At 35.3% G+C, this 13096-nt stretch overlaps 1 protein-coding gene across 4 annotated transcripts in view; it reads left to right on the forward strand.

Annotated features, from left to right (window-relative positions):
• LOC6049317 (calcium-binding protein E63-1) overlaps positions 1–13096 on the forward strand; it is a 199168-nt gene that overhangs the window by 9353 nt on the left and 176719 nt on the right. The window contains exon 1 of one of the 4 annotated variants that reach the window (XM_038264048.1): positions 5419–6128. The exons of 2 other annotated variants lie outside the window; for them this stretch is intronic. In XM_038264048.1, the coding sequence (XP_038119976.1) occupies positions 6102–6128 (27 nt within the window). In that variant the 5' untranslated portion in view covers positions 5419–6101. Of the gene's footprint in view, positions 1–5418; positions 6129–13096 lie in introns of those variants that run through there. One more of the 4 variants, XM_038264050.1, reaches the window with a different exon arrangement.

The following is a 13096-nucleotide window of genomic DNA, read 5'->3' on the forward strand; positions in this document are numbered from 1 at the left end:
ATCGCAATGATACAGCATTTGAAAGAAAAAAAATAGGAAGATTAAGGCGTCTTTCATTTGATTTGAATTTGAAAACTTTGTTCGTGATTCCCAATTTCTAAAAATGAAGTTGACAATTATTTTCGACCAATATTTCTGGATTTTTTTTTAAAAGGTCCAATAAACCAAATTTTCAGTTTTTGCTTTTTGGGTGTTTTTAATACCCCTGACTTAAGGCGGTTTCAAAAACATCCAAAAGGCAAAAACTGGAATTTTGGTTTATTGGACCATTTAAAAAAAAACTAGAGATTTCGATATTTTGAAAAAAAACATCGGTATTGATGGGAAAAATCATAACTTGGTAAAAGATTTTTTGCACGTTCTGAAAATTTCTGAAAAGTTGGCATTTGATGTCCCCTAAAACATATCAGAAAATAAAAAAAATCAAAATAGTGTTTTTTTTTGCAAATCAAGTTTTAGTGCAAAATGTAAAATAAAAATCACAAAAAATGTACTTTGTATCATCTGTTTTCAGTGTTGTCCTTATCCATACCTACAACTCTGCCGAAGATAACGGAAAATGAGCATGAGCATGAGCATGAGCATGGTTGACTGCCAATGAGCTGCTACTCCGTTATTGACAGATCAGCTGAAGTTAAACAATGAATCAAAAATGATCAGTGGGAGCCAAGGGACTATCCATAAACCACGTGGACACTTTTTTGGGAATCTAAACCCCCCTCCCCTTCTTGGACAATTGCCCATAAAAAAAAAATCTTTTTTGTATGGAGCGTGGACAATCGCTTAACCCCCCCCCCCCCCCCTAAAGTGTCCACGTGGTTTATGGATGGTCCCCAACCATCCGTTCACTGTTTAACCTCTGAAGATCCCTACTCGGGCAGACGGTAATAACAAAATTCATGCCATTTCAATAACAAATTCTGTTAAAATAACAAAAAGTGTTATGGAATCTTCCTGAAAAATCCATTTCTGCATAATGGTTCAATAACGGTTTATGTTATCATAACAAAATTTGTCATTGGGCTGGTATTGGTTGAAAGCCAAAACAACTTTGGAATAACATTTTTTGTTATGGAAGAATAACTCCAACTGTTATTGGGATGATCGGATTAGTTGTTAAAATAACAAAAAATAATAACAAAGATTTGTTCGAAGAATAACTAAAAATGTTATTAGTCTGTTAGTACAATAACATTCCAATAACAAAAAAATCATAACGACGAATAACAAATCTTGTTATAAATAACGTAAAATGTTATTGGCCTAGTATTTTCAAATATCAAAAAATGTTATTCCCAAGTTATTTCCGTCTGCTCGTGTACTTTATTAGTCAATACCGGCGCCCTCCCAAGAAGCCTGCAGTTCAACGAAAGGGAAGAATGTTAGTCCGATAGTTGAAGTTTCAGACTCATCAAGCACATAGTTTTTCGCTATATACTTGTTGATACCGCTTGAGACCGTTGAATCCACAGCATCTCCTTCAAGCATCACGTGATTATTATTTTTTTGGGTTAGTAGGATAAGGTATTGGCTTTTCGATGCCTCCCGAGCTACGATGCTATGGGGAGGATTTTCATAACAGACCCGTCGGCGAGCCTTCCGAGCAACGCTGATATGAGAAGGTCTTTTTGGTTAACACACAAAGTCACTCACCCACAATTATTTCACTCCACTATTAATTAATCCAAAATGTCAGTGCGTCTTTCGATCATTATATAGAAATGACTTTTTCACCATAAAAAATAAAACCTTATTCAAAAAATTATACACAATTTACCCGACGCCGTGCCTTCCGATCAACGATGATATAGGAAGGGCTTTGAAAATCACAAAACAATTAATTAAGATCACCAAAAACAATCACAAAAAACATCAATTGCTCAAGGAAAATTACGCTCAAGACACAAATAATTCAGTAAGTCATGCTATTATTCGATTACCACAATCACTCACCCCATACGAACAGCGACACAAAAGCACACAAAAAATTCTCTGCCGAAGATAACGGAAAATGATTTGGACAAACTAATGATGCAAAATGGTTTTTTGGGCGTATGATAAAATGTCTACAAAGTTTCATTGATATCGGAGAGCGTCGTGTACAACCGAACTCCTATTTGGCATGGAATTGCTCACACACAATGTTTCATACAAATTAAAAAATATAAAATTTATTTACTATAAAAATGCTTTTTCTTCAGAGAATAGCTCAAAGATAAAATAAATCACTTTGACAATAAACAATACGGTCCACCTCATGGAAAAAATATTACTCAAGTATTTCTAGTTTTGAAATGCTATTCAACTAAGTACAATGGAATTTGAAAACTTTGTTCGTGATTCCCAATTTCATGAAAGTTTGTTTAGAATTTTGGAATAATTTTTCTCCGTGTATGAATGTCTCTTTGAAAAATCACAGCTTGAGAGTAATTTTAATCAACAATGTGAATTATGAATTAAATTGATTCTTTAAGATCCTCCCGGTTGAGCTAGATCCCGGGCAGACGGTAATAACAAAATCAATAATATTTCAATAACAAATCCTGTTAAAATAACAAAAAGTGTTATTATTTCATCCTGAAGTTCAACATCAAGAAGAAAAAATAATAACAGTTTCTGATAAAATAACAAAATTTGGTATTGAAGTGATATTATATTGAAAATGTTCAATAACACGAGGAAATGTTATACATTTCAAAAACTCTCCTAATAACAAAATGTGTTATTCGTTCGGTATACTGACTTAGAAATAAAATTACCATAAATCGCACAAATGGAAAAGTTTCTAAGTGTCCATAACACAATCTGTTATTATTTTATCTTTTATTCTTAAGCTAAAATTATTCTAAAAAGTTGAAATTTTGAAAGTTGATTTTTTTAATTATTTGATATACCCCCTAAGGGACTTTGTTTAAAATGGTTAAAACTATGGGATAATTTTGACTAATTTCGTCAGGGTCATTATTTTGGCCATGAAATGGGGTGCTTAAGCTAAAATTATTCTAAAAAGTTGAAATTTTGAAAGTTGATTTTTTTAATTATTTGATATACCCCCTAAGGGACTTTGTTTAAAATGATTAGAACTATGGGATAATTTTGACCAATTTCGTCAGGGTCATTATTTTGGCATGAAATGGGGTCCTTAAGCTAATTTTTTTTTCTAAAAAGTTGAAATTTTGAAAGTTGATTTTTTTAATTATTTGATATACCCCCTAAGGGACTTTGTTTAAAATGGTTAGAACTATGGGATAATTTTGACTAATTTCGTCAGGGTCATTATTTTGGCCATGAAATGGGGTCCTTAAGCTAAAATTATTCTTAAAAGTTGAAATTTTGAAAGTTGATTTTTTAAATTATTTGATATACCCCCTAAGGCTGGTACAAATATTTTTAAAAGTTTTTGTCCCCTTTAAAATTGATCCAAAAAATCAGGGGGCAAAAAAAATATTTTTGCAATAAACTTCAAAATTTCAATGAAAATTCAAGAGCAACCAGCTGAAATCAAATTAAAATACATTCTCCTGCGTTTAAAATCATTTTTAGCATGTTTGGGTTTATTAAAAAATCTTAAGATTTTTTGAAAATTTTCGATGCAAAATCGTTTTTTTTTCGATACAATTTTTGTTTTTGTCAGATCTTAGATTTTTTGAAAACTAATGATTGCAAAACAACTGAACTAGTGTAAAATGCATTTTAAAACACTTTTTTCATTTAAATGTGAAGACTATGGCTTGTTATTTAAATTTGTATATTTTTTTATTATTTTGCCCCCCCCCCCCCTTGACCTCGGCATCGGCCTAAGGGATTTTACTAAAATTGACTAGAACTATGAAATAATTTTGACCAATTTTATCGGGGTTATTTATTTCACCATGAAATGGGGTCTCAAGCTAAAATTAATCCGATAAAATTAACTTTTGAGGGTTCATTTTTTTTTTAATTTTGTTATATTCCCTAACGGAATTGATTTATTTATTGAGAATTTTTGATGTGTGAATAACAAAAACTGTTATTATTTTCACAGAGCCAGAAAGTCGGATCTGACGTTGAAGTTCGAGCTGGAGTGAGACCTCGCAGACTGCATCGGATTCAGCAAATTTTCAGCAACTTTTACTTGGAGTCGGAATTTGTGAAGTCGGGTATTTTTGGAGAGCTGAAGTCGTCGTTGACGTCATATCCTGCATCTAGAGTCGGAGTTATCTTCAAAGTATGGATTCAAAGTCACTTGGAGGTACCCGAATTTGCAGCCCTGACTAGTACAGAGGAGTTATGGCAACAGCAGGTTTATTTGCAAATTACAAATAAACCAAAACAATAACTTTTTTTGTTATGGAGACATACCAGTTCAATAACATTTTTTGTTATTATGCTGCTCCACCTCTCCGCACAAAATAACAAATCTTGTTATTCCTTCATGAATCCTTCTGTGTTATTGGTTTGTTATTGCAATAACAACATAATAACAGTTTAAGTTATTCTTCGAACAAATCTTTGTTATTAATTTTTGTTATTTTAACAACTAATCCGATCATCCCAATAACATATTTCGATCTTCTCACAATATCAAAAACTGACCTTCCCAAGTTATTTCCGTCTGCTCGGGATTCTCTTCAAACGATGTGTGCAGTTCATAATTCACACTAGGTCAGCGTTTTGTACTTCGGTGTACACTCAAAACCCGATGGTTTGACGCCAACTGTTGTCAAACGAACGGGGTCAATTTTTAGTTTGACACCCCATTTACACGGAGTTCACTCACAATATCAAACGTTGGTTTTGATAGTGTGCGTTAGCGCCGTGTAAAAAAATGACTAAAAAAGTGTCAAACGAAAAAGTGACCAACAATCGAGGGTTGAGTGTATATCTTATGAATCCTGACAAGAATTTTTCCATCGCTTTGTTTCGAAAATTTACTGAACTCGGACGAGACCATCTTTATATGAATGACTTGCAGAACAAGCTAAAAAGTAGGTGATCAAGCGGATTAATTGTCTACAATGAAAAACACTGTCTACAAATATCACATGATCAAGATTGTCCCCCATTCAGCAGAGTATCAATCTGGCTGTTATTTGCCACACACTTGCCTCAACTCCTTCGAACCTAACCCCAGGCGATGTCACGATCGTCACGAAGATGTCCCCTCTCTCTCTCTCTTTCTGTCTGATCGTAATCTTCGACTTCAAAAACCGTCCACCACCACCACTGACTTTGTGTAGGACAAACACCTCGTCGACGGTGCCTTTTTCCCGGACCCCCCTCCCTTCTACTCGGAAAAATCTCCGACAACGACGAGTGAGAACCCCCGTCGAGAGAAAAAAACCGCCGTCCGAACCGGGTGACACAGTGTGGATATTTCTGTTGATCGTCCCGCAATCACCGCCGCGGCAGTTCAGCGGACACTTTAGTTTTTCAGTTTTTCCCCCAACGCCGTTGTCCCCAAGTGCGCGCGCGTTGTCCAAAGGGACTCCCGACCGGCCTCCGGATCTCCTCCAAACGTGTCTTTTTAAGTGCGTGTGTTAGTGTCAAACCGGTTGTCGATCGTCGCCGTCGAACGGCCATAAAGATTTTATTGCAAGGACCGTGTCCCGCCGACGGGGTGTGAACTTTTTCTCTTGGCAACCAATTTCCCGCAACGGCAAAGGGCGAATCGGGCAAATCGGCCACCGACGAAACGTCAAATCGTAACGGGCCGTTAATCGGTGCGAGCTGTCAAACCGCCGTTTAGCGATTGCGATTTCCGCATTCACGGGAAGTAAACAAATAACGCGGGAGAAAGGTTATTCGAAAGATCACCATTTTGACGGTGCAAGCGCGTTTGTGTTTGTGTGTGTCACGCGGCGGTGAGGAGCTCCGTTGACAGGCGCGGCGACGGTTTAAAAATAAACAACAATCCGGCGGCGACGGCGAACCGGTGATCTTGTGTTGTGGTGAAAGAATTTGGTCACCGCCAGCAACGGGAGGGGAGGAAGAAAAAAGAAAGAAAGCATTTCTAAAGAAAGAAATAGTGTGTCTGGGATAGAGGGAGAAAGGAGAAGGGAGGAAGTGGGTGGGTGTGTTTGAGAGTGATCAAAAGTTTGAGTAGTGGTTCACAGGTGCGAATGAGTGGATTTTACAATCACATCAAGGTACTATAAATAACATGCAGTCAAATATATCAAGCTGGTTGAGGTTATGCTCTCTTGGTGCAATCGCAAAGTTTACATTTGACTTAAAAAATCGTGATTCTCGGGAAATTCCGTAACAAAAACATCTTTTTTACATTTTGGCTAGGTTTCCTTAACAATTCAAACATGACAATCCAAACATGACAAACATCGATCCTAACCAGGTCCCAGCACTGAAAAGGACCTAATAATATATATATATATATATATATATATATTTTTTTTATTTTTTTTTTTTAATTTAAAAATTTGTTTTGAAAAATATATGTTTCACAAAACACGAAAATCTTGACCAATCTAACTGATTTTATATTAATTTAATTTTCTTTTTTGGACATCATCGAAGACATTTTTTTTTGCTTGTTTGGTCATATCTAGAGTTTTTTTTAAATGTCCTATAAGCTATTGTGTTTCATATGTTTATATGACCCTTTCAAAAAAAAAAAATCTAGGTATAAACAATACAGTCCAGACTCGATTAGGACTCGGATAAATTTCACTTCGGAGCAATTCTCTACCAAAACCGGAAATGGATTTTATTTGTATTTTTTTATTTGGCTCAAACTTTGTGGGGGTCTTCCCAATGACCAAATAAGCTATTTTGCGTCATTGGTTCACCCGTACAAGTCTCCATACAATTTTGGCTGCTGTCCATACAAAAATGGTATGTAAATATTCAAACAACTGTAACTTTTGAGTGAATTTTCTGATCAATTTGGTGTCTTGGGCAAAGTTGTAGGTATTGTTGAGGACTTTTGAGAAAAAATAGTTACACGGAAAAAAATAGCAAATTTTTAAATCAACTTTTGTTTCACTAAAACTCAATTTCCCAAAATACGTATTTTTTTGATTTTCGAGATTTTTTTATATGTTTTAGGGGACATAAATCCGCAACTGTTGAGCCATAGAGAAACATGGTCAAAAAATCTGCCACCGAGTTATGAATTTTTGAAAAAATAGTGATTTTAGGAAAAAATCTAAGTTTCATGAAAAAAATAATTTGACATTATTTTTTAATGCAAAATTGAATTTGCATTTTGTATGGACAGCAGCCAAAATTGTATGGAGACTTGTATGGGTAAACCAATGACGCAAAATAGCTTATTTGGTCATATGGAAGGCCCCTACAAAGTTTATGTCCAATCAAAAAATACTAAAAATAAAAATGGTCGAAATCGGCCGATTTCGTAGAGAGTTGCCCTTCGGATAATCGAAACACAATAAAAATCAATGTCTTATTTATGATTGTTGAGTTTATGTATGACCCCTAAACTCCGCTAAAGTGATGAAGAATATTTGAATCCAAGATGGCGGCCAATATGGCGGTGACGAAATATCGAAAAAATGCAATTTTTGTATTTAGGCCGTTGCAAATATTGCCCAAAGTTTATGTCGCAAGGGGGGGGGGGGCTCTCTTTCAAAATTGGTCCAAAAAAGCAGGGGGCTAACAATTTTTTTATTAATTTCAAAAAAAAACATCAAAATATTAATGGAGATAGAAGTCTGATCAACTGGAAACAATTTTAAATTCATTTTCCTGCTTTTTAAATCATGTTCAAAATGCCTGGGATCGATCAAACATATTTTCTTTTTTTGTGAAATTCCAATGTAAGGATAGAAATATCGATTAGGTGATTAAAAACTGCCACTGAATCCAAACTTCCCGAGCATGGGTAAATAACAAGGGAAATGCGTAATAATACCTTTCTCTGGTATCAATACCAAATTTTGGTATTCCTGGACCCTTTAAAATTTGTCTTAAGGATTATGCAAGAGCAAAATGTGTTATCATACCAATTTAAGGTATTGTTTTGATATTGCAAAATTGCAGAATTTGTCAATGATCGAACACCACATTTTGGTATTCTTTTGGTATTACAGTATTTTATCAAATTCCTCTGCAACTATGGGAAAATTTTGACCAATTTTGACAAAATAAATAATTTTGCGCTATAATGATGTCTCAAAGCGAATGCTTTCATTCAAAACCGGAAATTTCAAACTTGATTTTAAACATTTTTGATATACCCCCTACAGAAATGACTTGAAATTGTGAAAAAATTTCTATGTCAGGATGGCACATTTTGGTTTTATTTTGGTATTTAAGTGTTTCATCAAATTCCTCTGAAACTATGGGAAAATTTTGACCAGTTTTTACAAAATAATTAATTTTGCGCTAAAATCATGTCTCAAAGCGAATGCTTTCATTCAAAACCGGAAATTTCAAACTTTATTTTAAACATTTTTGATATACCCCCTATAGAAATGACTTGAAATTGTGGAAAATTTTTTAAGTCAGGATGGCACATTTTGGTATTATTGTGGTATTTAAGTGTTTTATCAAATTCCTCTGCAACTATGGGAAAATTTTGACCAATTTTGACAAAATAATTAATTTTGCGCCAAAATGATGTCTCAAAGCGAATGCTTTCATTCAAAACCGGAAATTTCAAACTTGATTTTAAACATTTTTGATATACCCCCTACAGAAATGACTTGAAATTGTGGAAAATTTTCCAAGTCAGGATGGCACATTTTGGTATTATTTCAATATTGAAAGGTTTCATCAATTTTCTCTGAAACTATGGGAAATTTGTTAAACAAATTTTACGAGTTAATTAATTTTGCGCTAAAATGACTTGAAACCCAAAAATGTTAAAGATGATTTTAAAAATTAGTGTGATATACCCACTAATATTTTTTTCAAAAACGTTGAAATATCTCTAAGTCGGGATAACCAAATACTTTGAAAAACGAGTCAATCGACAGATTAATGAATTTTGGTGAATTTCAATTCAGTTTCATTTTAATAATACTTATTTTTCAATCTTGTCATTTTTCAGAAGCTTCAAGAACTTCAAGCACAGGCCGTTCATCAATGACAAATGCATTCGGTGTGGTGAAGAATATCACTAATAACAACATGGAATCATCAGGTGAGTAGATTTGGCTGTTGCATATGAATAATTTCCGTTTTTTCACTAACTGCAACTGCTGCACTAAAAATGGTATGAAAATACCAAATTTTGGTATTACTTGTTCAACTACCAGCGACCATAATGTGCTCTTGGTTGCCCAGTAATAGATTGTAAAATATCATGAAATCATACCAAAATCATGTATGTGAAAGACCACAGAAATACCAAAACATGATTTTCCAAGGGCGCGGGAATACCTAAAAATAAAACAATGGCAATACCATTTTTGGTATTCAAGCAATGTTCAAAAATCCAGAAGACCTCAACTTGGTATTGAACTGGTTCTATTTTGAGGTATTATTTTACCCTTGGAATAACATGGTTTGGTATTGTTGTGCCCTTACACATACAAGATTTTGGTATGATTTCATGGTATTTTACCATCTATTACTGGGCAACCAAGGGCACATTTTGGTCGCTGTTATTTGCCCAAGTAATACCAAAATTTGGTATTCCCATGTTATTTACCCCTGCTCGGGTTAATCTCCTTTTAAAATGTCGGCGCGATACTCTTCTAGGGCTTACTTACTTTCTTTTTTATATCTTTATTCATGAAAATAATTATTTTTATTTATAAATCTCAAGAAATTCGAATCAAAATATTAATTCGACGGTAACATTTCAAAAGGCATCATATACATTTTGACACTTTCTGGGTTATTGCATATTCTGAAAGTACTCCTAATATGCTACCTCTCCACCAAAAATGAGCAAAAGTTACTTCAGTAAAGTCTGTTTAATCATGATTTTAAATAAAGTAACATAAACAAAATCTCTGCCATCAGCAGTTCCCGTTTATATAGCCCTGTCAACCTGTCAAATAAAAGACGACTATAAACCAAATTTTCAATTTTTGCTTTTTGGGTGTTTTTAGAACCGCCTTGAGTCAGGGGTATTCAAAAACACCCAAAAAGCAAAAAATAAAAATTTGCTTTATAGGACCTTTTCAAAAAAAACTCCAGACATGAACCTCGTGACGAAAAAAAGCAACATGAAAAAAGCGCCATGTTCATTCGGCGAGGAAAAACGAATCATAACAAAGCGGCCCCCTCAGTGACAGCAGGGTGATATCGACGTCGGTGATTTCAAAAGAAGTTATGTTTGTTTATCTCAAATAAAATTACGGAAATAATGTTTTATTGAATTTGGATGATCAAGTATCAATAAAAGCAACGTTTTTCATCGTTTGGTATCATTAGAACATCTTATTTTGCTTTTATATTAAAATGGGAATTGAAAATGGATGCTCAACATTTAAATGCGTTTTTCTCAAAAAGGATGGTGTGTACATTATGCTTTTTGAAATGTTGGCATAGAATTCCCGGGAGTTTTTTACTGGGAATTTCCGGGATGAAAGCAAGAAGTTGAATTTTTGTAAGAAATAATGGTGTCTTCACTTTTCGGGAATGGAACATTTCCATTCGAGCAGTTTTTGCTTTTTTCTACAATGTATTTTTTATGGAGCGAACTGTCAAAAACTGCTCGACTGCGGGTGCTCCATTAGATTTTGCTTGTTGTGCTGCATTTGTTACTCATTTTTGTGAAGTTCTTTTGCTACGTGTTTATTTGATTTGAGACTTTGGACATTTTGACGTCGTCGTGCTATCTTGTCACACCCGCCATTTCGACGTTCTGAGAAAACGCGTTTTATTGTTTTACCTTCAATAAATAAAAACAAGAGCACGCAATGTAAACAATAACAAACACGGTTTGTTTGGCTGACCATTATGTGCATTGTCCCGAAGTTTGATTGAAGTTGGTTGCTGGAGTCCCGAGTTATAATTACAAATGTTCTGACCTGAAATCCCTTTGACCAGTTGTCGCACTTACATCAATTTTCAGGGAGTGACAAGACAGCACGACAAGTTTGAAACTACATACATTGAAGGCATTGTGAGCTGCACAAAATGGCGTTCTTAACTCAATTTGGCCCAAAATGCACGTACGACAAGCTAGCACGACGGCAACGATTTATTTCTTGAAACATTTGGGATAACAGTTTTGAGAATCTAATATTTTTCCAACACTCTGATTATTCGGGCAAGTCTCTATGACCCCAACTATAGTTACAGGGTACAGCGTGCTATTTTTGACGGACTGTCTCGCTTCTTTTATATTTCTGGACACAGACAATAAATACTTTCACGCTGCCTTGCAACCACCCAACCAACCAGCACCCTGATTGTTTACGAAGCGTAAAGCAACAGTTTTCAAAACAGAACATCAATTATTCTAGCAAAGTGGTTTCTCTAGTCGCAAGTGGTGTGGGGGCGTCGAGATTATTGGCCACTAAAGCTAAACGAATCGGACGTTTTGTTGTCGGAACACAGCCGTCATAAACAAGTGGGTCCACCGCGTTCCGAAATCAGCTTCTTTGCTGGGTTTAGAATGCAATCCGTCAGATGAAAGAAGTCGTTTAAATATAGATTCATTCCTTGTTTCGCCTTTCACTAGACCTCGGTGGTCACAGTAAAAAAAGTGATGTTTATTATGCATATTTATGTGAGTATGAGTTAATTAGGTTCGATTCCCACCTGCTGCAACCTTCCATCGGATGAGGAAGTAAAATATCGGTCCCGGCCTTGGTTGTTAGGCCGTTAAGTCATTCCAGGTGTAGGAGTCGTCTCCATGCCATAAGTACAAACAACACACCAAACCAAGCCTACTCCGGTGGAATCGCTGGCGGCGGTTGGACTCACAATCCAAAGGTCGTCAGTTCAAACACTGGGGTGGAAGGTTCCTTGCAGTAGAAAGAGGTTTGGGTGCTCTCCCCGTTCAAGCCTTCGGACTCCTAGGTTCGAGCAGAAATTTGCAATAGAGACCACATAAGACCCAGGGGTCGTTAATGTGGATGGTTTGATTTTTTTTTTGATGAGTTAATTATCATATTTTTGGACATTTTGTATAATTGAAAGTCGATTTGATGACGTACTCAAAATTTCGAAATACGAATAAAGTCGACACTCAGGCTGTCGATCTTATCGATATTGCTCCAGCTGTCAAAAAATTCAGTCTCTTCAAGAAGCATGCTTTGATTTTTCGTTATATAATATGATAGTTTCCGCTTCCCGGAAAACTAAAATGAACTCAAATTGTTTTTGACGTATCTCTTAGAGTGATACAAAAGTCAGACTAATGTCATATTTTAAGTCAAAAACATTAAATGTTTCAGATAAATACAAAAATAAAAAATGACGCTCCCATAGTTGGTTGGTTTGACAAGAAAGAAAGGTGCAACTGCAAAATCCGGTGCCAGAAACATGCGATTTCCTGTCAACAAATTGATTGAACAGCCATCACGTGGAAGCGCCGAAAGTTGTTTTCACAGACAGCTTTCAGCGTTTTTTTTTCATCTTCTTTGCATGGCAGCCGATGACAGTTTGTCAAAAAAGAAGCTATTTTTATCACGCCTGGATGGGAATGGTGCTGATGCAATTAGTGCAATTTTATACCTGAGTAATTTTTGGGGTGGCATATTTGTTCAGTGATCAATCTGATTTTTTAAATTTTATTTTGTTTGTTTTGGTTAAAAGTTTATATTCATTCATTTGAAAGTACTTTGATTCTGCGATTTAAGTTAAATTTCATACTGGAAGTTACAAAAGCATGAAGTTGAAATTTCATGTACAAATGTGTAATGTATGATATGCTTTTAGCACCAGCACACAAACTTACCCACAGACTTAATTACGTTTTGTGTGTGCTTAATGCTGTGAAGGTCGATGCAATTCCTACACATGGCTAGCTGGCAACACTGTTTTCCACAATGAGTCCATTCTGTGGTGCATCCTCAGCAACTGTTGCACAAGTTTCTTCCATTAGCAGAGTCCGGTTACAAATGTTGACGGCACTATAACGGTGCTGTTTTGTCTCATATGACATTTTTTTTGGGTTTCTGGGTAACAATTGTCGCATGTCATAACTTTTACAATTTAACGTCACATTAATTAC

This window comes from Culex quinquefasciatus, chromosome 3 (assembly GCF_015732765.1).
Source record: "Culex quinquefasciatus strain JHB chromosome 3, VPISU_Cqui_1.0_pri_paternal, whole genome shotgun sequence".
NCBI classification, from domain to species: Eukaryota; Metazoa; Arthropoda; class Insecta; order Diptera; family Culicidae; genus Culex; species Culex quinquefasciatus.